We start from the raw sequence: 24,966 nt of genomic DNA on the forward strand, positions 1-24,966 counted from the left end.
GTTGATGAACAAATATACAGTCTTTTCCTTTACACCCTCTGCACATAAAGCTGACAAAGGTTCTTGGAAAGTCCTGCCAAAGAATTCAACCTACAGCACCAGAAGCATAAAAATATACATGTCCCTTCTAAAGGAATCATGTAAAAATGAAATTAGCTCCAGGAATATACAGAAAATTCTATGCAGCCATTTGGCAATCATGAATTGTTTCCATGTGCCTAAATGGATTTTGTTTCCTATAAGACTGGAGTCCATTGGCACCTTGCATGGTTACACTATTTCAGGTAGCAGTATCCCAAAAATGCAGACTTTGGGATTATGATGGTTTGTAAATTTTAAGCTGCCTAAACCATCAAATGCTGCCACCTTTGTAGTGTGATTAACAAAGGCTATGGGAACTAATACTTTATTACTATTTTAATTAGTATGAGCAAGGTGAGTGATCAGGGGGTTAAAGACTTGGCATGCTGCTGACAACATTGTGGTCAGCTTCACTTTTTTCAGGCTTTTACTAGGTATGAGGAACTGCATAGCCCTGCACTCAGCTCAGAAGAATGCAATTTCTTGTACAAACATAATTTTCAGGAATATAATCAAGTCTTTGATACTGTGATAATTAACATAGCAGAAACAAAGGGTTTTGGCCATTATTTTCTTACTATCCAAACAACAATTAGAAGATAGAGATCAGAAATATCCTATTAGTTACCATTTACTGAAAGAAGGGGTGGAGGGTTTTTCTTTTATTTATTTATTTTGCTTTTGTCCTTCTATGGATCACAGCCCATGAGGTCTCCTTTACTATTATCCCTTGCTGCTGACTTTGAACCACATCTGTGCTTTAAGACTGGTGGGAAGCCACAGAACAGAAGTCGATACTAAGTAGTTTTATTCTACACTTCCTGATGCTGCTTTTGCTAAAAATATCTTAGGCTTGGGGGAAAAAAAAAAAAAAAATCAATCAATAAGCACCATTTTTATCCTCATGGCTTTGATTGTCATGCTCCAAGAAAAATCTGAAAAGCAATTGGCTCCACTTTATGGCAGATGCAGAGACTAGAACTGAGTAGGTCCCATTCTCATCATCTCATGCCACAAGGTGAAAACCATGGTGAATTAAAAACTCATTTTTTTCTTCTAGTAGCTTAAAATGAGGCCATTTGGTGTATATTTAACAAGGACTCCAAACAAAATAAGCATGCAGCAAGGATTTCGCTTTTCCTCCAGTGTTCATTGCACTGTGATGGTTGTTCTCTGCCATTCCATAAGTAGGTAATTCACTTCCAGAACAGTTTAATTCAACATTATTTTTGCCATTAGTGTCAATGAGACTTGAGTTCCTCAATGCCTCCTTTTTATTTCTTTTTTTTTTTCTTCTTCTTTTTTTTTTTTTTTTTTTTTTTTCTCTCTTATATCCCTTGACTCATCTCCTCCAGCCTGCCTTCCTGCTTTGTAGCTTTCATGGCGACTGGATTCCAGTTTCATCAGTTCCTCTTCCTTTTCTGAATAGGATGAAATTTTTTCACATTCTCAATTTGGACAGCAGATGTAAAATGATCCTCATTTCCACGGTGTCATCTCAAAATGCCTGAATGTTTCTGTGATCCAATATTCAGCAGCTTGCTAAAAAGAAAGCAGCAGTTAAAAAAATAATAATTCTAATCTTCAGATATTTCACTGGCACAGACAGAACTGGTTTTTATGAAGAATATATTTCTAGGCAACAGAAAAATCATCATAGAGAATCATCAAGGCAAAAAAAACCCTGAAGAAAATCAGATCTGGGTAAGCAGTTCACACTGAGATCCACAGTTGCCAGTTTTAAAGATTCATTGTGTGACCCAAATTCTCAAATTTTCACTCGGTCCAATACAAAATGTAGCTGTTGAAGGACATGTTCAGTGAGGATGATGTCCATGGCAACACTGGGAGTTACTCATGTGTGGGCAAACCTCAAACACCCATAAACAAGTTTGCCATTCATCTGAGTGTTTGGAATAGACTCTCATTTCCCAGCCTTAATCTCAGCAAATACAAAATTCCGTACACATGAAAATCTGCATTTGCAAATCACAGAATCTTCCTATGCACACACTAAACATATTATAATATACATAAGCAGTAAGATTTCAGTTTGCAAAGACTTTTCATCTGTAATATAAGCAAAAACAAGGTATAAAATAATTTTCTCCACCTGTAAGTAGATCTTTTAATTAATTTGTAAGCTTCACTTAGGGGATACAGCATTTTAAATTTTTAGTACAAGGTTCTGTTGCTGACAGAAAATCTTTTAGGAGTCATGAACACAGAAGTGGGATGTTAACTTTCAAAAAAGCATATTGCACAACAGATGCTATGTTGGGCAGATCCTCCAGTTTTCCCATGGAAGCTCTTCCTTCCTTAAGTTTACTGAAGGAAGATAATAGATTAAAGAAAAATAAAGCAGTGAATGTTAGAAGCAAAACATTGTGCAAAATTTACATGCTGACTAAAGCTATAGGTTAACCAGGTTGTTATTTGAAGAAATAGCTGATTCTGGAATACAAGTGAGGCAATAGATACTTTATATTTACAAGAGTTGAAGCAAATTCCATTGCTTAGGTTTCATGATCAGCTGCAACTAACCTACTTCCGTATAAGCTTTCCAAATACAGATCTAGGGAATATTTGCCCTATCCTAAAATAAAAGCACTTTTTCATTTATACATCAGAATAATTACTCATTGGAAAATAAACTCATTGGATAAAAAATGCTAAAATATATGCAAGGCATTTTATAAAATGTTATAAATATTATTTTAAACCTCTTTCATAGTATATTAGCAGGTATTATTTTACTTCAAGTAAAATCAGATTTAACAGGAACTCATACAGGATTTCACGGGAAACACTACAAGAGAAATATAAAATGTCTACATCCATTACGTTAACTCAGCGCACAAAAGTATGGATTTTCCAGTAGAGTATTTGCTTTCTCAGGTGTGCAGCATAATCAAAACCCCTGAACACTGCTTTGGTTGTGTCAGCTTTCCAATTACTTCATAATTCCTTAGGAAATGTAGCTTTATGTAAATTACCTCATTTTACTGTACCTCTTTGGCAAAGACTAAAGCAGGCGTGTCTCAACAACAGGAGTCATAATTTCAAGATCAACTTTGTGCATATTTTCTCTTAATGACACTGGTTTTGATAAAACCAGAGTGCAGCAAGAACCAAGTGTAGGTGCAAGAACCCTTGACAACTCTGTGACATGTTGCTCAAGACACTACCAGACACAGTGAATCCAATCACAAAACAATCAAAAAAACTTCTAAGGGAACACCATCAACAAATTTATAACAACTTAAAAAAACTCATAGGGCAACACTTCCCACCTACTGCTGGCTGAGGTCAGAACTTCCGCTGGAGCCTGACTTCCAGTGAACTACACAGATGGATATTGCTGGTTTCCAGTTTGTCACGGTGCCAGGAGAGAATGAAGGGAGTACCTGCTATTTTGGGCAAGCAGCACCAGTGCTTCTGGGCAGATACATCTTACAGAGGTCTGCACACCACAGCTGCAATTAGATCCCGGTTTTGAGATGCTACACAACACCTGTGGCAGTGGGTTAAGCTTTTGTGCTAAGGGGCTGACATGCTCAGGGACGCTTCTTTGAGCTCCCCTTGTTCCCTACACCCTGCTGTGGGAAGGGCTTCACCCCAAACCAAAAAGCTCTTTCTGGTGCCAGGAAAGCCTTCCAGCTGTGCCCGTGAAACCTCTCCTGCCCCCTCCAAAGGAAAGGTGAAGGCCTGATGGATATCTCCTGTGGCACATCCCGCGCTGTCTGAGGGCTCCTGCCGGGATAATGCTGGCTCTAACACATGCTGATCTGAGGCAGGAGGACTGAAGACATCCCCAAAAAAACAACACAGATAGGCTACACATCTAACTTAATTCAGCCTAATCTTTACATGTGCTTCAAATCTGCAGTTTTCAAAAAAAATAACTGCACCTGAGACTTGAGCCTGTTAAGGCTCTAGCAGCAGTCCATGGCAAGACAGTGGAGAAGTGTGTGAGTCAAAATCAGCAATTTTTAACTGGGATGAAGGGCAGAGAATAAGGAAAGGGTGATCAGTATGATTACTGCCTTATGAAAATACAAGAGTGGAAAAGGAGTTGTCACCTGCTCCACCATGATCCACAGCAGGGCTCTGCCAACCACAGAATGGCTACAACACAGGACAGCAGGCAGGTAAGGAAACCTGCATTTGTGCAGGTCCCAACAAACATCGACTCATAACACTCATTCTCTTCACTTACTTGGATCTTCCTTTGAGGCTAATGTGTCTGACCCCCGAGGTGAATGCTTTTGTTGGTACAGATTTTCTTCATCAGCTCACTCTGGAAATTGGCAAGCTGAAAGAAGTTTTCATTATCACAGTCCATGAAGCACCCAAAAATCAGATCTTTAAGGCAATCAACTGTAATTATGTAAAATCCTAGGCTGCATCCAGCTCTCCCTCTCCCACTCTGCTCACGCTACTGTAGCTGCATGATTTCATTGGAACTGATCCTGGCTCTTGCCAATAGAAATAAGATCAGAGTTGCCCCTAAAATTATGCTTCAGGGAACACAAGAAACTACGCAGGAAAGATAATGTATTTGAGAACATTTTTAATAAATAATGTGACAAAAATTACTTTTCTGATTATTGAATCCTCAGTATGCAAAATTATGGCTAAAATATGAGGTTTCTTACATGAACATAATGAAAACATTAATCACATGGATTTTTCCTTTAGTACTGCACACCCTTTCTATGGAACCTTTCTTTAAAAATTAGCTAAATGAAAATTTTCAGTCCTCGGTAAACACCAAAACTTTTTTTTTTTTTCTTTTTTTTTTTTTATTTTTTTTTTTTTTTCCATTGGGGCTAGTCCTGATAGCTGTCAATAAACAAACACACAATTTTCCATTAGCACCAATGACAGAGAAATTTTATAATTACAAAAAAGATCAGAAAATCTACAGACAGAGGACATCATTTGGCAAATTCAATGCAACTAATGCCTCTATTTCAGCTTTAATGATAATCCAATATTGAGAGAGGCCACAGAAAAATTGGTCATTTTCTGTAAGTCCAGGAAAAGTGAGAAGCGTTTTGATTACGGCCCACATTTACTTTTGTTACTTTACCATCTGTCATCATTCAAATATTCCAAATACAAACATAGAGCATTAACAAAAAGATGAAAAATATCCCAAACAAAGGCTTAACATTTTCAATAAGACAAAAAAAGGTTAATAGTTACAATGGTTTACAAACAAAGTTTAGTGATTGTGCTTTTAAAACCAAAAAAAAAAAAAAAAAAAAAGCAGTGCATTGCAAAAAAAATTCATTTCCAAGATCAAACAAAACTTCTTTAAGTGGCACTTCTTCTTTAAGGTGAATGGACACAAGTAGAGGTCTGAGATTTGGGCCAGTAGCAGTTGATGATATTATCTAATCATTATTAAAAATGTCCATTGATTTTCTTTGCATAAGCAGTGTTGAAGCTGAAAATTAGAAAAAAGTTTCAGATAAACTTGCTCATGCTACGATTAGGCAAATAGCAATCACATTGGCTTACCCCCTGCCTATCCCAAAGGACATTTTTAATAAGAATGTATTTAATGTAGTGATGAAAATGGAAAGACAAATCAAAGTACCACAGGGGTTTAAAATGAGTACATATTTACAATAAGAGCCATCTTATCCCAAATTAATTTTACTTTAATTTGTCAAACTGTATCATCTTGCAAAAGGTTAGCAGGAGACTGGCAGAACACAAGACACACAGTCTGTGTTAAAACTGCAAGGTACCATTTGCACTGGCTGCAGACCACAGTGAAACCCCGAGAACCCGAGAATGTTCTGCACCACGTTCACTTTGGGGACCTCTTTGACCACTTGAGGTGTTATTGACCGGCTCACTGGTGAACTGGCAGAACACTGAGCACCGCCTCGCTGGGGAGGAACCCGGGAATCCCAGGCCCTGGAATTCCCTTCTGTTCTAATCCTGGAGCAGCAGCTGGCCCAAGCACCTCCAAGAGCAGCTTCCCTGCCTCCTCGGGCAGCGAAGGCGATGCACTCAGCGTTACGGAATAGGCAAGGGCCGTTCCTAGTCAGGAGGGTTTACAAAGAAAGAGTAAAATAAAAACTAGTATTTTGATGGCATGAGGAAAAAGGAAAAATTGTACACTCTGATTGCACTGAACATTATTTCTGGCGTCAAACATCATCAGACTTGAGGCATCTTAAGTGATTTATTTTTTTTTCTGATTAGATTTTAAAAGCCTGTTACAGTACATGTCGTTGTCTTCAGCTTTCTGTTTCCTGTATTAAAAAAAAGAGGATATAAATTACTACATGTTAACCTCTATTATTTAAAATTTGTGTTACATACTTCTTTGAGATTTGCTACCTTTAATTGATAATTACTACTTTAAATTATGCACAGCAGTGCAACTGTATGTTGGCCACCCTTTCTATAATCAGTATTTAAATTGAATCAATATCAATTGGCAGAAAAAGTAAAGAAAAAAGTTTGTATCTTAATATCTAATAGAATCTAGAATGATAAACTGTCAAAAGATGTGAAAGGCAATGTCATGGTGTTCTTAGATACTCCAGTTCTTTATCTTCAGTTTTGTAAGAATCTGGGTAATGTAAAGTGCTCTTCAAAATATTGTATTTCTGCAAGTTCTGTTACATAAATTTTAGGGTGATGACAATTTCATTTTATTATATATGACTTGTTTTTTATGTTTTGACATATTCCTAGTTTGTTTACTTGGATTGGGCATAACATTAATGGACAGACAAATGCACTAATTTTCCTGAACAGAAATATTTCTAGTTCAATAGCGTTTTTTTTCCTGGCATCTGTCTAAAACCAAAAACAGCTTTATTGTAGTCATCTTCAGTATTACAACTGCAGTTACCTCCATCTCTTCTTCTTCCTCTTCTCCTTGTTCATAGGCTCCCAGTACTTGCATTTCTGCAACATTCCTTCGAGCTAGATTTGCTTGATCTGCCCTCTGTCTGCCTCCCGACCCTCTTGATGACATGGAGCTAGAGGAGCTGGGATCTCTAGGATTATTTGATGTTGGAAACGTTGGTCTGGAATATGGCAGGATGTCCTCTGTATAATTAAATGCATATGTTAGTATGTTTAAAAGCCCAGAGATAATGTGAACCTAAAATTTCTGCATGTAGTTGATTTACTTTTTATGATTCTCAGGAGGTTTAAAGTGATGCCTGACAAGAACATGAAATATGCTGCTTCTATTGCAGCATTATTGAATCTTTCTCAAGGAAATTTACAGTCTTTACGTGGCAATGTTCACTACAGCAAAACAAATTCACGATTAGTGTCCATTTCAATTTCAATTTAGGATCCTTGGTCTATGTTCTACAGGAAAATGAAGAACACCCTACCCCTTTTAGTACATATTCGATATGACAGAGTAGGAGGAAATGAGAATACACATACGATAGATACAAAGAACTCATTCCATCTAAATACTGGACCCTGAATTTCTCAGGCTGAATTTGAGACACAATCAGTGGCCAAGCTTTAATATTTCACCACCATCCTCTATGGCAGCATTCTAATAACTTTTCTCTACAGCAATCCACTGTAATCAAATTTTTATTCACGTGCCCACTAAATCAGCTTAATACCCAAACATCCCTGACATTATCCCTAAATACCTGTAGGCAGAAAGGACCAGGCATTTGTATCAGTCCGTGCTGTTGGTGAACTCTTGGCATGTTTCATTAATTAGTAAACTTACTACTTTCTGTATAGAAGAGATTTCTTCGATCAGGTCTGGTTCATATAATGCTATGTGATTTAGTATATATAATTAATCCACAACTACTAGGGCTTTCTTACCCTTGAAATGGGACCAGGTATCATTCTGGCCTTTTTGTGCTCTACAAATTGGCAAAATGGGCCAAATGCTGATCCTTTGGTTGGAAAGTTAAGTTTCTGATTTACAGATCTACTATCTGACTTCAATCAGTCTCCTTATAAACCAGATTATATTTAGCTGCATTAAATATAACTAGACTACAAGTGTATGGTATACATCCTTATAACTCTTAAAGAATATTTATTTTTGATTTCCTCAGCATTAGCTTTAATACACGACGGGTCTAAAGGCAACAAAACAGAAAAATAATGTTTTGTAAGCTTGTAATAAGCTTGTTTTACCCTAACAAGATCCTGCAGTGTGTCTCGGGTTGCTATATGTAACCAAAAGTATGTATTCTATTTGCCATCTGTTGAAACCGGTTGGAGAGGTGTTTTTCTTTATTTCTTGTATAACCCATTCCTCCTAACTCCATGGTGGATGGGGCGGGTGCCTTCTGATAATGGGGCAGCTGTTGAAACCAGGTGGGACAGTGTTCCTTATCTCTTCCAAAACCCATCCTCCCTTCAGGGGGGGATAACTTCTGTTAATGGGTCATTAAGGCTCACCACATGACTGATAAAATTGCATCATCCCATTGGGAGACGCTCCACCCAGCAGGAAGAGCCAAGCATTCCTACCTGGATAAAACCTGGGATTCAGAACACTGGGACAGCCTGGTCTCCACTGGATTCCCAGAGGAAGATTGGACCAATCTCGCCACCACTGGACCCTTCTATAGGATCATCTCTGCTTCAGCAGATCCACACTTGTCACTCCAGGAGGACTTATTTGGACTGCTACCAACACCCTGACCAAAAGGGTGTCAGGTTGTATCCCTGACTCTGTCAGTGTTTCTAGCGTTTTTTTGTTTGCTTGATGTATTTTTTTTTTGGTACTACATTTATTTTTTTTAATATTCCTAGTAAAGAACTGTTATTCCTGTTCCCATATCTTTGCCTGAAAGCCCTTTAATTGTAAAATTTTAATAATTTGGAGGGAGGGAGTGAGTTTACATTCTCCATTCCAAGAGAAGCTCCAGCTTTCCCTGGCAGACACCTCTCTTTCCAAACCAAGACACAGGTGCCCCATATCAACACTACAGTTATGATAAAAGGTGCCAATTTGGCAGCTCTAATTTAACATCACCAGCCTGCAGAGTTCCCAGTGCCCAACACCCAGCACTCCAGCAAGCCCCGAGCAGGCAGAATGACCTTGGAGAAGATGACTTTTTGCTGGTGCGCCGTCTCGTTTTGGTGCTTTGCTCGCTCGCGGTTTGCCATCGTTTTGCTGCTCCAGGGGCTCTCTGCGCTCCCCCGAGCCCGTCCGCACATCGGGATGCTGCCTGCCCTCCGCCCCGTCCCTGCCCTTGTAGCTCACGCCCTTCCTGTCTGCGGATCTGTCCGTCCTGGTGTCCATGGAGGCGAGTTTGGGCAGCATCACCGGCCGCACCTCCAGCTGTGACTTGGACTGTGCCGTCGGGGACTTAATGGCTGGAGGGGGCACAGGAGGGGGGGGCAGATCTGTGGGGTTGAGAGAGAAGAGTAATTACCATGACATCATGTGCTGGTGAAATGAAGAAATAATATTTGACTTGAACTGAAGAAACAGACACTCTTGTTTACCTTCCGCCCCCCCTCTGCCCTTCTCTCTCCACCCCAAAAAGTATTATCTTACTGTTAAAACGGCTGATGGGTATTTTTCCAAAAGCTTGAGCTTTAAAAACACAAAGGACGACCTCTCCCTGCCTTCTCAAATCACAATATTTTCTTAAAAACCATTGCCAAAAACAACAATAAACTTCAGGCACTTGGATATTATCACATCAATTAGGGATATCAACAAAGACTTAAGGATAATAACATATCCTTCCTGATATTTGTAATTGTTTGCTAAGTCCGTTCAAGAACAGAGCAGCTTGTGCTGCAATCGCTCAAGCTCTTCAGTGTAGTGAGCATTAAAGCAGACAGGCTGGGATGTAAGAACATAGATGCAGTGCTGACATACTATAAGAGAAACTATATGCATGATTGCAGTCTTCTTTTAAAACAGAAGGTTAAAATAACACATATATTCTTGATGTCTGATGGCTATGTCATGACATATTAAAAAAAAAAAGCACAATCAGTCAATGAAGTAATAAGTTATCAGAAAAAAAAAAACCACAATAAAAGAAGAAAAGACACACAAAGCCTTCTGAATTTGTCTCTTTAAATTAGCACAGCTTAAGGGGTTCTAAAATTCTGAGTATTTTAAAATAATATTTTTAAAGCACACACATAATTTACTTCATTTTATTTTTCTATTCTTGCATTAGGACATAAAACTTGAATCTGTAAAATGTTCATCAGGATACAACAGTGCTCTGTGGAATATAAATATGAGGAAAAAAATATAGGAGTCAACCAAGGAAGTAGCAATACAAAAGCAGTTCACCATAAAGCTATAGGCACAGTGAATATAATTCAGATGGATATAAGAGAACAACAGGTTAAAAAAGAAGTGAGATGAGGTTAATATTCTCAAGTGAAATTGCTAGGAAAAAACCCTGCACTATTAAAAATTGTAACTTCAGCATGCTGTAATAGTATGCATTTCTGGAGCAGCTGTGTTTTTCAAACACTATCACTATATATACCGCTAATTCTCAGAATGTTTCAACTGAAATTTACCTAAATTGTGGCAAAAATAAAGGTAGTACTCGTGAGTAAGAAAAGGTAGGTATCTAATATTTACATATAAGTTCAGATATGGCAGATGCCAGACATTTTTGAGAGGTTTTTCAGTGACACAAAACACAATTGACTTGATCCAGCCCTGTGGAAATATGAAGCAATGCAGAATTCAGTGGTTTGTGTAAACTTACTGGGAACCATCCACCACATTCACTTGGTGACATATCTTGGAATTTTTCTCAATCTGTCTAAAACAAGACTGCAAATTTTATCAATTGGCTGGACTGGAATGATGAGGAAGGAGAAAGATATCAAAAAGCATGGTTCATAAAGTCGGACATACTTCAGCAAATTATATCCTGTTGTAATAACTCCTGTTGTTGTTTTATTTGGGTTTATATTGTATTTCATTTTTATATTGGGTTTTGTAATGGTTTCTTCTGTACCCCCCTGTTCCCCTGGAAAATGTATCATCCTGAGGTTTGTCCCTGCCCCTTTTCCCTGCCCATTCTCCCACACTGGAACGTAATCCAACTCTGTTCCACTCCCACCTTATCCCTGATTGGTAGATTGTCCTCACCTCTAGCCCGTCCCCTGGATAAACGCCAGAAAAGCACATGGATCGCTCTCCTGGCTGGGGGACAGGGACCGGGCTCCTGACCCTGCAGGGGCAGAGCCACTGGAGAAAGAGTGAATAAAGCCCTGATTCCCCCCGGTTCAAGTGCAGACCCTTCCTTTGTCATCAGCGGGTGCCTGCTCTCTCCAAAGGAAAAAGTTCACAGCAGCTCTGGGATCTTTGGGTCCCTGAGGAGAAATCCTTGCAGCTGTGGTTTGTCTCTCAAGCTAGCCAAGGCAAAAATGGAGCCAGGGCTCTGAGAGAGAGACTGCCACAAACTCCACTGTCTTGGTGAAAAAAAAACCCCACAACAAACATACAAAGCAAACAAACAAAACATCACGTCAGGGTAGTTTGTTTGTTGAATTTTAGCAGTTTTGGAGAACAGCTGAAGGTAACCAATTGATTATTGAGACTTAATTTTGAGTATCTGCTTAACACTCACTGTTTACAGGTATCTTTTAAGAAAAAGGACTGTAATTTTCAAAGCCTAAAATGGCATAATGTAAGCTTGGATAAAGTAAGTGGCTGAATCAAAATGAAGAGGAGGTTTCGATTGGATATCAGGAAAAAGTTCTTTGCCCAGAGAGTGGCTGCACACTGGAACAGCCACGCAGGGAAGTGGTCACAGCACCAAGCCTTACAACATACTGGGCAAGAAAGCACAGAATCACTTATGTTGCATTAACATGGTTTAAAGAGGTAACCTCTGTTCAGTACTCAGCCTCAGCAGGGAAAGTCTGTAATTCCAGCCGTCAGAGTAGCACTCAGACTACCTCTTCTAAAAATGTTCCGTGAGGTCCTGCTACCAAAGAGCACACCAAACCACTTTCACAGGGCTGCCCAGCCCTGGAGATGCAAATTTGAATTTCTGGATCATGAAGATCCACAGCCATGTGATCATAAGAGTCAATACTTGCTGCAGAAAGTGCTATTCTGAAGAAGCATATAACCTCTTACAACTCAGTAATTGTGAAAATTATTGTGAAGTCTGCCTGAGACCTCAGAGTAGTGTGTAGTATGTTCCTTGAAAGCCCAATGCATAAGACCATGTCAATCCAGACTAAAGCTTATTAAGCACATGAACTCTTCTTCCAAAGGAAGGCTGAAGATGTACCCCATCCCTCACAGAACAGTTAGCAATTACAGATCTTGGACAAGGTTTAAAAAATAAGACAAACTCCAAATTAGCCTTTGGAGATTTCAACAATACTTTTCTTCTTGAGGAAAACTTCCCTTGGAAGAAGATACTGATTCAGAAGTGGATGAAAATACTCAAACTCAGAATTGTAGGCTTCTGGAGCCACAGATGCTTTTCTTTTAACACACTCTGGTTGGATTTGTCCTTATCTCAACCCTTTGGAGTGCGTTTTGAGCAACAAAAAGCACTCTCTCAACCTTCCACTTCTCTTCTCTCACCCCAGTGGAATAGGGAGGAGAATAAAAGTAAAACTTGTATGTTGAGCTAAGAACAGTTAAAAAATTGAAAATAAAAGTAAAATAATACTAGTAAAATACTAGTAAAAGTAAAATAATGGTAATAACAATAATAATAACATAATAATAATAATAATAATAATAATAATAATGGAAAAAACAAGTGATGCACAATGAGATTGCTCACCACTCACTGGTCAACTAATTTGGTCATCACCCACTGACCAATGCCAGACCCCCTTCCTGAACAGAGATGGGCCCTTTTGGGTAAATTCCCAGTTTATATACTGGACATGATGTTCCAAGGTGTGGCATGTCCCTTGGGTCAGTCTGGTCTCAGCTATGCTCCCTCCCAGTTTCTTCTGTGCACCTCCTCACTCAGCAGAGCATAAGACAAGAAAAAAAATGAAGTCTTTGACTTAGGATAAACACGACTTAGTAAAAAAACATCATCAACACCATTCTCATTCTGATCTGAAACAAAGAACTGTAACAGCTCCTGAGAAGAAAATAACTCTACCCAAGCTGAAACCAGGAGAATGCAATATTTTGTGCCTCACATGCTCCACTTACTTCCTCTATAATAAAGCACTGAATAGCTCTTTATTGAGCCTGCTGATGTAAAGGGAGTGTAGATATCCAACATCAGCCTTTTCAGCCCCCCTTGGAGCCAGTGTCCAGCAGATGTGGCATGGCAATGCACTGGCTGGCTGAATGAATACTGAAGGGAAGGAACATTCCTGTAGGCTATAAAATACAGTTTGGAACAAACTACTTTGTTCAAGAATCCTATTCAGCTACACAGAACAATGAACACAGTGATGTTGAATCTTGACTATGGAAAGGGAAGATGCATTGATTATAAAAGTTTCATAAACTGGCAGCAGCTCTATGGTACAGTAATAACTAAAGAGAAGTGATATTCACTTTCAAGAACATTTTTGCAACCTGCAGGGAAACTATAAAAATCTTCATTATAACACAGTACTTCTGACTGAGAAGAATCCTTAACAGAGGGGAAAAAAAAAAATCCCTTTCAGAGGTCAACACTATTACACCCCTGTGGTATTTATTTTAACAGCTCAGATCACAGAAAAAAATCCAGATTCAATCTGCCTCCTCGAGCACAAACTGGCACACTTCTTATTAAAAGCAAAATGGAAGCTTCCATTGTAAGGAATAAAAAATAAATCACAAAGCAACATCAAACCAATAGAAAGAACTCAGAAGTATTTGTTAAAGGTCAGCTGTGCTCACATGTTTCATTCATGTCTATATATTACTGTTACCCTGCTTCCCATGTAACTCAAACAATTAATGGATACCATTTCATAGCCCAGCCTATAGGAGAAAACTTCAATAGGTGTCTTTGGAAAGGAGAAATAATAATTTTCTAAATGAGAACACACAGAGGAACCACGGCATAAGCAAAGCAGTATTGAGGAAAAACAATCTCTGCTAAATCAGTTTAACACTACAGTGGAGAAACCACAAAAAAGAACAAAAAGATGAAATCTAAGTAGTGACCAATGAGGGAATTAGACATCATTAGGCAACTTTCTCTTTTAAACTATATCAAGCTACAGATTCTTCAGTCATACCCTGAAGAAAACAGCAGAGTTATAGATTTGATGCAATACTGAAGAAGACCCCTGGAAGTGTTCAAGGCAAGGCTGGATGGGGCTCTGAGCAACCTGGTCTAGTGCTCATGTCCCTGGCCATGGCAGGGGGGTTTGAACCAGGTAATCTTTGAGGTTCCTTCCAACCTAGGCCATTCCATCATTCTCTAAGATACAAAGTGAATTTTTAGTCTTTTGCACGTTCATGCTGGTATGCAAAACTCAAGATTGTTCCTGACTTGAAAAAAAAAACCTTAGACAGCATTTAAGATTTCCAGACACACCAAAATCTGAGCTAATATTAATGTACTGAAGTTGTTTTTAGGCTTTGTCTCTCAAGAAACATGGCTCACACTGTACACAATAATTGGATGGACAAATTAATACAGCAGTACCCAATGTGATGCATAAAAGCTGTGGCCTGTTGGTTTGTTTTTTTGGTTTTTTTTTTGTTTTGTTTATTTTCTCTTTGTTTTTATGTACATTTGCACAATTTTCAAAACAATTTTAACTCCACAAAACCTCCCTCAAGTAAAGAATTCAGTATTTACAAAATATCTCATAATGGACTCAGAAGTAAGGACTGAGAAGAGGGCAAGCATCTGAAAATTATTCTAATTCAATAGCAAGCTGATTTTTAGCAGAGTGAGAAATGCATTCCTGCTTATTTTGTACCTTGCTAAAATTTGCTTCATACAGAGTAGATTTTTTTGTGCTGCACAGGCAGAGGGAGACAAAATTACAAATGGCGTTGGCATGCATAAAGGCTTAACATTTCCAAGTGAAAATTCGAGGAATATTTGGCAGACGTTCAACTGCCTTTTGTGAGAAATTCAGCTGCCCTGACATCATGTCATTGGTAACACAGCTAAATAACTCAGTTACAGTCTCAGCCAGTTAGTTGCAAAACTGTTTAGTATTTTCTCTCAGAGATTTAAAGAAGAATCAGGATTTAAAATCTCATGTGAACTGTGACAGGCATAATTTCTACTTTAAGACCTACCAAATCAGAACAATGGCAAATTGCTTTTATCCTTTTTATCTAGATGCTTACAATTCTGGGGTTTATAACAACTGATAAATCAATTCAAGACAGTTCAGAAGAGAGTCTCCCACATATATTTTTAGAAAAGACAAACATACTCTTTTAAGGTTTAGTTTTTCTAAATTAAATATGTAAGTAGGTCAGTCAAGGTTGAGAAGGAGGGTGCATCTGCTAGTTGGTTCTTGTAATGCATTCTTAGTAAACTCTCCTAAAAGGCTAGATGAAGAGCAATTAAAAATTCATACATTTTAATCCTTACCACCTACTGAGCAGAGATTTTTAGCCACAAATATGAAGAACATTTCACTGCCTGGATGACTGTCAAAGAACAAAACAAGTGAGCTGAAATCCCATCCCACATCAAGCAGCAAGTGACTTAACTAATGCTCACAGAAAATACAAAATTTTTACTACTTGGACAATGCAGAGTAGATCAGAGAGCACTCTATTTAAAAATAGCAAATTTATTGCTACATTAGTGACAAACATACCTTCAGAAATACCAACCTGTTTCACAGATTTGTCTGTATGAAGAAAATAAAATAGAGATTTTTTTAAAGAGGTATATATTGCTGTTGATAACACTCCTGGCATTTTCAGCTATTCATGAAAATCTTTATTTATATATCCTTCCTGTCAACTAATCATTTAAATTCTTCATTACACTTGTACTTCATATGAGTATCAGCAAGTACTAATTCAATCTGGAAACAGTAGAAAATTCTTTATATACAATTCTTTAAAATTCCATTTTAGAGGCTGAAAAAGTAATGAAGGACTATCTTTTTCTCTTTTTAGTATTTATTGAATGCTTCTGCTTTTTATTCCTCTACTACTAAAACATATATATGTTCACTCATTATGAGGAAAAAAACCCACCAACTCTGTATCAGGCACTCCTTTATAAAAAAATATAAATAATAGTCATCAAGCCAGTATAAAAACCTAAGTATATCTTAGAAAGGTCAGTTGTGCTTAAATGTTTCATTCATGCATCCATAACACTTTTGTCCACCTAAGGAAAACAATTTCTATGTGTTATTTTATAGCTAATAATTCTAAAAGATCACAATATACTAGATGTGGCTATTAAAGTGAATAGTGTTAGAATCTACAGTAAGGTTCCAAATACGCTTATGCAAATAGACTGAGGGGAAAAAATAATAATTTAAAAAAATATCAAAACCAAACAAGTCCTTCAACCTTTGAACTGGATTTTATTAGATCTGTAGGATCTAAAGCCATAATTTGCTATTCCCTGAATGACCACACTGTATTGCCCTATGAAGAGGTTAGTGGAAATTCTTACCTAATTAGAAAATATGCTGAAGCAAGCAGGTGCTATATAACACAAAACAAATATTGATCATGATTGTCAAATCTATATTGCAATATGTGATGACAATGGCTCTATGATTTAACTGTGTATAACTGCTTTCACAAAAATCTGTCATCAAACACAGGCCCATCTCTTATTTATCCCCATGTTAGAAGCAAATAGCCACATAAAACACCTTTATTTATTTATTTTTGATGTCCTAGCTACTGTGTTTGTATTGTGGCTTGATGCTCTGCCAATTACTCAGTTAAGAACATTCTCTTCAAGAGAATAAAAGCTGATAAAATGTCAATAAAATCCTGTGAAACGGCATTACAAGAGTCTCATAAACGTTTCTGGTACAGTTTTGGGATTTACACCTTGTGTTGTCCTTTCACAGAAGCAAACATGCACAGAACCACTGTAATAACCTCTTGAAATCAGAAAATATTCCAACAGCTCAGTTTTGCTGACAGAAGAAGCCTGGGCACCAGCCAAGAGGCCCAGGTGCACTGTGTCATGCCAGCATTTAACGCAGCCTAATATCAGATAGATGCTACTGAGAGAAAATACTTGGAATAAAGTACAGATAATAGCACGGACAACCACTCATTGCTAAATTACTTCTGCTCATCGTGCTTTGAGCTTTGTATTAAATTTTTTCGTCAAGTGGCAGGAATCACAGGGAGAAGTGGTTCAAAACTCCCTTCTTGTAACCCTGGATAAGGATCTATAATATTAGCCTTTCATATGATAATGGAAAATGATGCCCCTCTTTGAAAAATTTCAGGCTGATAATGAAAGTCTTAATCAGATTGTTGTTGCAGAGAAGCAGGAGGTGGGGAGCTCTGCCCTTCTTTCCTTTTCCCTTCCCTTCCCTTCCCTCCCCTCCCCTTCCCCCACATCTCCCTCCTGTTAGCAAATTCAGCAAACTTGACAAGATGGGTTAAGTCTTGGGGAATTTATCTTACATGAATTTCCAACAAAGCCCATGGATTGTTTTATACAACTGGAAGGCAGTGCTTTAATAAAAGCTGCACCACCTGAGGCATTTTCATTAAAGGCTCTCTCTAGACAACATCACAATGTTTGCATTATCATCCTACACCCCCAAGAGAATACAAGCACTACCTTTTCAGCAAGAGTTGATATTGTGTGTGAAGGCACGAGAGAAGATGATTAGATTTTGCTTTCACTCACAAAGTAACCGCTTGCAACAATGCTGTGGTCAGGATTTGTGCTGTCCACCATTTGAATGGTGAATTGTTTTTTTGTTTTTGTTCTTTTTTTTCAGGAAAAGACAGATTCTGAAGGTTTGAACAGTCAGTCACGTGAACGAAGGTTTTAATCCTAACCACGCATTATTCTCAATGACTGTACTATTTAAGCTATCTGGGCTCTTAAATAATGACAGTAATTAGCCGATTAGGACACTATAGAAAACAGGTGCAAGGCTCGGGAGTGGAAGCATCGATGTACAGTATTAAGGAACTCTGGCATTTAAAATGATTAAGCTGTTCAGCGTATTTAGCAACAGGAAACACAAATCGCTGAATTCTGAAACACGGCATTATCTCTGCAGAAAAATTTCACGCACACGCACTGAATGCACATTTAGAAAGGTTCACTGAGGCTTTCACCCGTTTCAGTGGACTCACCATCTGTGTAGACTTCTCTGCGCAGATGTCCTGGCTGGTGCTTTTGCTTTTTGGCAGGTCGGACCTTCTGTATCACAACAGCGCTCATGTTGCTGTCGGTGGATACAGGGCTGGTGGGTCTGGGACAGTGTGATGCATGAAAATGTCTGCGGCCTGCAAATGGTTACAGAATAATAGCAATTATTTTTATTACCTAAAATGAGACTTTTCATACTTTCTATTTTCACATCAGAACGCTCTAGCTTTGCAAAACCTAAAAATACACTGTTGGAACAATAGTTAAGCTCATCCAGTTTTAGAACGAGCTGTAGCTAAATTGAAGCATTTGCTATCCTATCATTAGGCAAGGCTGGCTTGGTTGCACAGAAATTATCCAGCTGCTTGGTAGCTGGTAGCTCCTGCTCCAGGAGCGCGAAATCCATCAGCAGGCAAACACAAGCAGGATTCCCACCCAGCCAGTTTCTGGAAAGAGCAGAAAGTTTCCCTTTCAGGTTTCCCCTCCCCCAGCTTGGGCCACACGATGTTTATCCCTGCCATAAGCAGAGCAAGTGACCAGCAGGTCTCGGGTACAGAAGTCCCCTCTGCCACTTTGAGTAAATTTTCAGGAATGCATCAAGGCTGGATGGCTGGCATTTTATCACAGGCTATTTGCAGATAAGAAGTGTCATATTTTTATACCAATATATAAAAATCATTGCATAACATGAACCTAACTGTTGCAAAAATATTAGCAACTGGATGGAAAAAGACCTGTTCTAAATATATAAATCTCTACACATATTTATAGGAATTTATTTGTACAAAATGGATAAAATCCTGGCCCCGTGGGTACAAATGGGAGTTTTGCCACCTACTTCAATCGGTCAGGATTTCATCCAGAATTACTAAATTATCTCCCCTCTCATTCCTCATGATGAACAGCTGTGTTGAAATGAAACAAAGGACTGTTAACTGGGAGAGGATGTCAGAAGTGGGAGGAAGGTTGAAAATCTGTGGAGTCAGGGTGGACACAGTTATGACAGAGTACCTCTTCTCCAGGTCTGGCAGTTTAAGAGGACTGATTGTCAAAACATTCTTGGAACTGCCTGAAACCTGCATCCCTGAAACCGGCCTGCTGTATTCTTATTTTTAGATGAAATATAACAATATCTGTTTGGCCAAGTAAGGTTATTGATTACCTGTATACATCCAGTGCTACTAGTATCCAGTATGTTGTAAAAAATGAAATATTTCAAATATCATGTTTTATATGTTTGATGGTGTTCCAGGAGAAAGGGAAAGTGAAAACACAAACATATGCATAGGGCCCTGCTGCATATGCATGATCTATAATTTAAAATGCAACTCATAACAGCTATCAAAATATGAAACCAACACAGAGCCAGTTTATCCCAATAATATAACAGTAAAAGCCTGAACAGAATTCCTCCAAACAAAAAAAAACCAACAAAACAAAACAAAACAAAACAAAACAAAACAAAACAAAACAAAACAAAAAAAAAAAACCCACAACAAAAAAAACAAAAAAAAAATCCAGGGAAAATACGACTGTTAAGGTCTACTATTTATTTGGATATTTCAATAGAGAGGGATTAAATATTCTCTTGAAGAGTGACTGAAGAGACTGGGAGCCTTATACTGGGAAAAGACAGACTTTTATAATCTTTTTTTTCTCCCCTCTCCTTCAGTTCTGAGTGTAAATCCACTTGCAGGGTTGATGTCTGTCCATGATCAGTGAGACCAAGGAACTAGGAACCACTTCTGGACAAAACTGTAGAAAAGCAATTTATTTGGACTGTTTCTCCAAAATTCCTTTTCTGCCTCTTCCTGACTTCTAAACACCCCAAGAACAGGAGTTCAGACAGCGCCTGTGGACGGATTCATTTCACAGTGGCCACTTTTTTGTTTCTCCCACGGAGCAGAGGACAACTCACCTCCCGCTGCCTCGTGCATTTGCCGTCTGGCCACCTTGAGCCCGGCGTACTCCGCAGCTGCTGCGACAGCCTGTGCAAAATCGGCGTCGGTGAAAAACGATCCGTCAGAGGAGCTCACGCTGGAGCGCCCGCTGGAGATGTTGTCTTCTTCAGAGGCTGAGCCCCAGCCATTGATCATGGACCCTGTCACAGAGCTCTCCAAATCCCCAACGCTGGAGGCAGGGGTCTGCTCCAGGCCACGCAAAAGGAGCCTCCTGTTCTGCATCTTGGCAACCTCCATATCTGCCTCATCCTCCTCCTCTTCCGGGGCGTCAGTATCCATGTCAGAGACCAAGGGCCCTGAGATGTATCCGTAGGTGTGTGGTGGGGAGATGGGCCTTGGAGGGGGTGGAGGACTCACAGGTTGACGTCTGCGTAAAAACACAAGGGTGAGAAGAATTGAAATCACATAACGAAGTCAAGGGAAACAGCAGATTGATGAAAATAGTTTTTTTTATTTCCCAGCAAGCTTGGCCTGCCTTTTTAAATCAACCTAATTTATATCTGAAAGGCTCAGGTTTGTTTTTTTAGTTTATACTTTTCCTGTAAATCAGAACTGACAGCTACATAGCCTGAAATCTATCACAAAGAAATCTGATTTTTTTAATACGGTTCCTGTATCACTGAGTTTAATGATAAAGCTGTTCCTTTTCCCTAAATAACACACGTAGAGCTAAGCAAAGAGTTGGTTACAGATCATGTGGCTACTGAAAAAATTATTTGTGCACCCTTGAGAGTATAAGCAAAAGAAATAACTGTAAACATATAACTTAGAACTATCAATGCTAACAGATGCATCTATCCAAATAGATTGCTCCGTTAACGTTACCTTCCCTCCACCCACCCCGGTGATTCAGAAAGATATGAAAAGAGAGACTGCAATCTTATTATTTCTAAAATTGATCTAGGTGATGAAATAAAAGAATTTTCTACCATAATGTTAGTTCTAAGCCTTAGGGGTACCAAGATGTATAGGTTATTATATATATTATATATAAGATAATTTTGATCTTAATTTGTCAGTAATGGTATCTAAGGAGGCAAAGTATACAATCAATGTTCAAGATTAGTTAATACTTCACTCAGAAGTTCCAGGTAGCAACAGCTTTTCACGGGACCACAGACACGCTCAAACTGCCATTTGTCTGGCAGGAAAGCACACTCTCTGCAGTAATGGTTCTCCTGTTGGCTGTGCTCACCAGGAATTTCTACTGCAGTCTGCTTTGAAAAAATCTCAAAGTAATTTTCCTTTGTCAACTTTGCCCTCTTACTATCTCATTGAGAAATGATGACTCTCATGGTTAAATTGAGTCTTTTGTGTGAGTGATATGAAATTTTGGTTGCTTTTTTTTTTTTTTTTTCTTTTTTGCTTTTTTGCTGTTTTTTTTTATTTTCCCTGTTGTTTTTTATTTTATTTTAATAAATGGGAATAAATAAATACTTTAATTTTGGAAAGAAATCCTAGCAAGGAAAGACCTAATGCTCTATAGCAAGAGCAAATTGGATCCTCCTTGGACTACATCATCACTGTTTTTCACTTGCTGTGAATGAATGAAGAATGAATGAAGAATAGTTAGGGATAAATATCCAATAATCATTTTATGACAGCATGCCCAAATCCCAGAAGCTGTTGCTGCCTGGAGTCTGTACTTGCTTTGACCAGAGACCTTGCCCAATAAAGTCTTACTCCCTTCATTTAAAGCTCTTGTGACAAATGTCCCTGTGATATATTTGTCTATTCTCTAGGTTTTGGTATTAGAAGACAGGTAACTGATTACAAAATATGTTAGGGTTCTTGAAAACATAGTTTGGCTGCCAACCTTTAGGGATTTAGGCTAATTGAGAGCAGCTGGTTCACGGGCATACAGAATCAACAATACTTCTTTCCCTTTATCTGATACAGGTTCTCACTTTAACAGTGACATTGTCTCCTATCTCAGCTCTGGGTTTAACACTGAGATCACCTGCTGTCCCACTAAATCTTTAGTTTTTTTCTCTCCTTTTTGACTCTTCCAGAGCACAGGTTTTTATTTCAGTTTAGTGTATTTCCAGCAAGCTCACCAGACAGAGAAAAATTACAGTACACCATCACCACCAGAATCCTATTCTAGATGCCTGGTTCTCACCAGCAAACAAAATAATACTCAGCAGAATTATGAGTAAAGCTAACAAAAACTATGACAAAGAGCATTTCAGGCATTATTTTTACTATATACCCACCATTTACAAAACACCCCAAATCAATGTGGAAAGGCACCACTTGGAATGTATTCTTAGTTTGGAAGTGTTGCCACACCACATTTGAAACAGGACCCCGGGTTTCAGCTGTTGAGCACAGGACACCCAATTCCTCAACAGCAGCCCTGGGTCATACTGACACCAGAGGATGGAACAGGTACCCAGCCAAGCCTTACAAGTCAAATAAATAGAATTGTATGACTATTTTTAAACTGATGGGATGGATGCAGCAAAAAGAAAATAAACAACTTTTCTGAAAAAGTAAGATGGAAAATACGGAATTAGTAACAAATTCTAAGACTTTCAGCAAAGCTAGACATCACTATTGTAGGAGGGACAAAATATATATACATTTTATTTTTTCAGTCCACAAAAAGAGCAAGTTGTATGCCCTAGGAGCTTAAATTGGAGCATCCTTCCAGCTCCTTCTGCCACTATTTTTTGATGGCATTGATGGTGACCAGCCAGGAATCTTTGTGTTGAGCAAACTTTCTACTTTCCAGGCAGTTGCTGGCTGGTTTTGCATATTTGTATACATCTGTTTCTGTGTCTGCTCCATTCTGTATGCCAGAACACATGTCCCAATCTCCAGAAAACCAAAGAGATTCTGGAAAGTCACTCATGACGATTGGTCACGTCAAAGCTTTTCCCCTTTTCATCTGTGTCCACCTAGTTTTACCTCTGAAATAACCCAGAAAATGTAAGTGATTAAAATGAACACTTCTGTGGACCAGCACACCAGGGCCAATGGAAATTAGCCATCCATTAATGAAAAAAAAGTGATTTTAAACACACGGGAAGATAAGGAAGAGGAAAGGAAAAATGAGGAAAGGTGGAAAAGATACACAGTACAAGTGTTAATTAACATAAAGACTAAAGGAAACAAAACCAAGGCAGAAAAGGCAGGGGGGAAGCTAAAGTAAAAGAAGATATAGGTCCCTCTAAAAAAAGATGCATAACTATTGCCTGCTTTAAAAATGGGAAGCATAAGGATGACCTAACTTTTAAAAAACATTCTGGAAAATACATGTATAAATATCCAGTAAGTTATGTTGAAAAATCAAGGTTCTACAGTCTACTCAGAAAAATCATATAAATATCATTGTAAAAGGCTTGCATTTTGCTAAAGGTAGAAATTCTACACAGAATGCTGCAGGTAAGTTTATATATTTGTGGCAATAAACAATATGTGCAAACCACTGGAGGAAAAAGATAATAAAAGCCCATCATTTGGGATAGAAAAGCTAAGCCTTCTTAACAAAAGCCAAGAGATGTAAGCGTCATACATAAAAGGGTTCATTCAGAATTCACTGTTTTATGGCAGAGAAGCTGTGAGAGTTCATATGCAAAACAGTTGTAAAAGCAACTCAGAGAAGAAACAAAATTTCCCTGTAGCAAATATCTGTCTTTATTAATGTTGGTCATTCCTTTAAATAAGGTTAGATAGAAACGGTAAGAAAATGTTGCAAGCAGTAATTTCCTGTATTAGGATTTACGAGAGGAGGAAAATCTATAGGTTATATAAATTATATATTTATATATATTCATACATATTGGTGACAAGTTAATTGCACAGTTACTGTGAAATAATGCATGCTATTTTATGGTAATAATGCAGTAAATCTATTGGAAACAATGGAACTGTAATTATATGGTAAGCTGTGTTAACGATACCACTTTAATAACCTGATGACTGTGAATTTAACTTATGTCAGCATCGCACGTACCCTAAAGTGATATACTGCATTTCTTCCCACGGTACAATAATAAAGCAACTTAATTACCTATTTCTTAGGTTAAAATAGTTCTAGCATCCTGGATTAGAAGTTAAATAGCAACAGAATAATGGGGAAATTGTTGGCCTCACTAAATTCAACAGGAATTTTCAGCGGGGCTCGCTCGGATGACTGCTGTCACATCTCTCTCGCTACATTTGCATTCACACACCTCCGGTCAGGTTGGTGTTGTGTGTGTCCCAGATCCTCCTGACAGTCCTGTAACATGGGCTGGAGTTCTTCCTGGGGAGAGGGGGTGAGAGTGGCAGTTGACTGATGGCTATAGGAGACAGCGGCTGGAGAGGAAGCTGCTCCTCGGACAGGTGGAGTAGGACCTCGCTCATCTTCTTCCTCTTCCTCTAGCTCATCCTGCTGCAGATACATCCTTGCAGGTGGCACGGGACAAGGAATTTCTTGGTCATAGCTAAAATTAATTTTTTAAGAAAATAAGGACTTAAATTTGTACTGTGTAATTAGCATATCTGATACATGTATTAATAGCCCAGAAACAAACCATTGTTCTCCGTGCTCTCGAGAACAGCTCAGTAAGGATGTGCTGAGTGGATGCACAGCACCGACACTAAGTGCTCTCCAAATTGCCACGCTACAGCTCGAGGAGCAGCACCAGAACAGTGCTGGAGGAAGGTCTCACTGCCAGCTCGGAGGGCAAATC

General features: G+C 38.6%; 1 protein-coding gene across 7 annotated transcripts in view; it reads right to left on the reverse strand.

Moving 5' to 3' along the window:
* Positions 1-4,675: 4,675 nt before the first annotated feature.
* The window catches only part of ROBO1 (roundabout guidance receptor 1), a 698,550-nt gene continuing 678,259 nt past the window's right edge, over positions 4,676-24,966 (reverse strand). For all 7 annotated transcript variants that reach the window (XM_040054708.2, XM_058419158.1, XM_058419153.1 and 4 more), the window contains 6 exons: positions 24,466-24,717; positions 20,242-20,651; positions 18,308-18,460; positions 9,154-9,462; positions 6,965-7,164; positions 4,676-6,356 (listed from right to left, as the gene is read on the reverse strand). In XM_040054708.2, coding sequence (XP_039910642.1) covers positions 6,342-6,356; positions 6,965-7,164; positions 9,154-9,462; positions 18,308-18,460; positions 20,242-20,651; positions 24,466-24,717 — 1,339 coding nt within the window. In that variant the 3' untranslated portion in view covers positions 4,676-6,341. The remainder of the gene's footprint in view (positions 6,357-6,964; positions 7,165-9,153; positions 9,463-18,307; positions 18,461-20,241; positions 20,652-24,465; positions 24,718-24,966) is intronic.

This window comes from Hirundo rustica, chromosome 2 (assembly GCF_015227805.2).
Source record: "Hirundo rustica isolate bHirRus1 chromosome 2, bHirRus1.pri.v3, whole genome shotgun sequence".
NCBI lineage: Eukaryota > Metazoa > Chordata > Aves > Passeriformes > Hirundinidae > Hirundo > Hirundo rustica.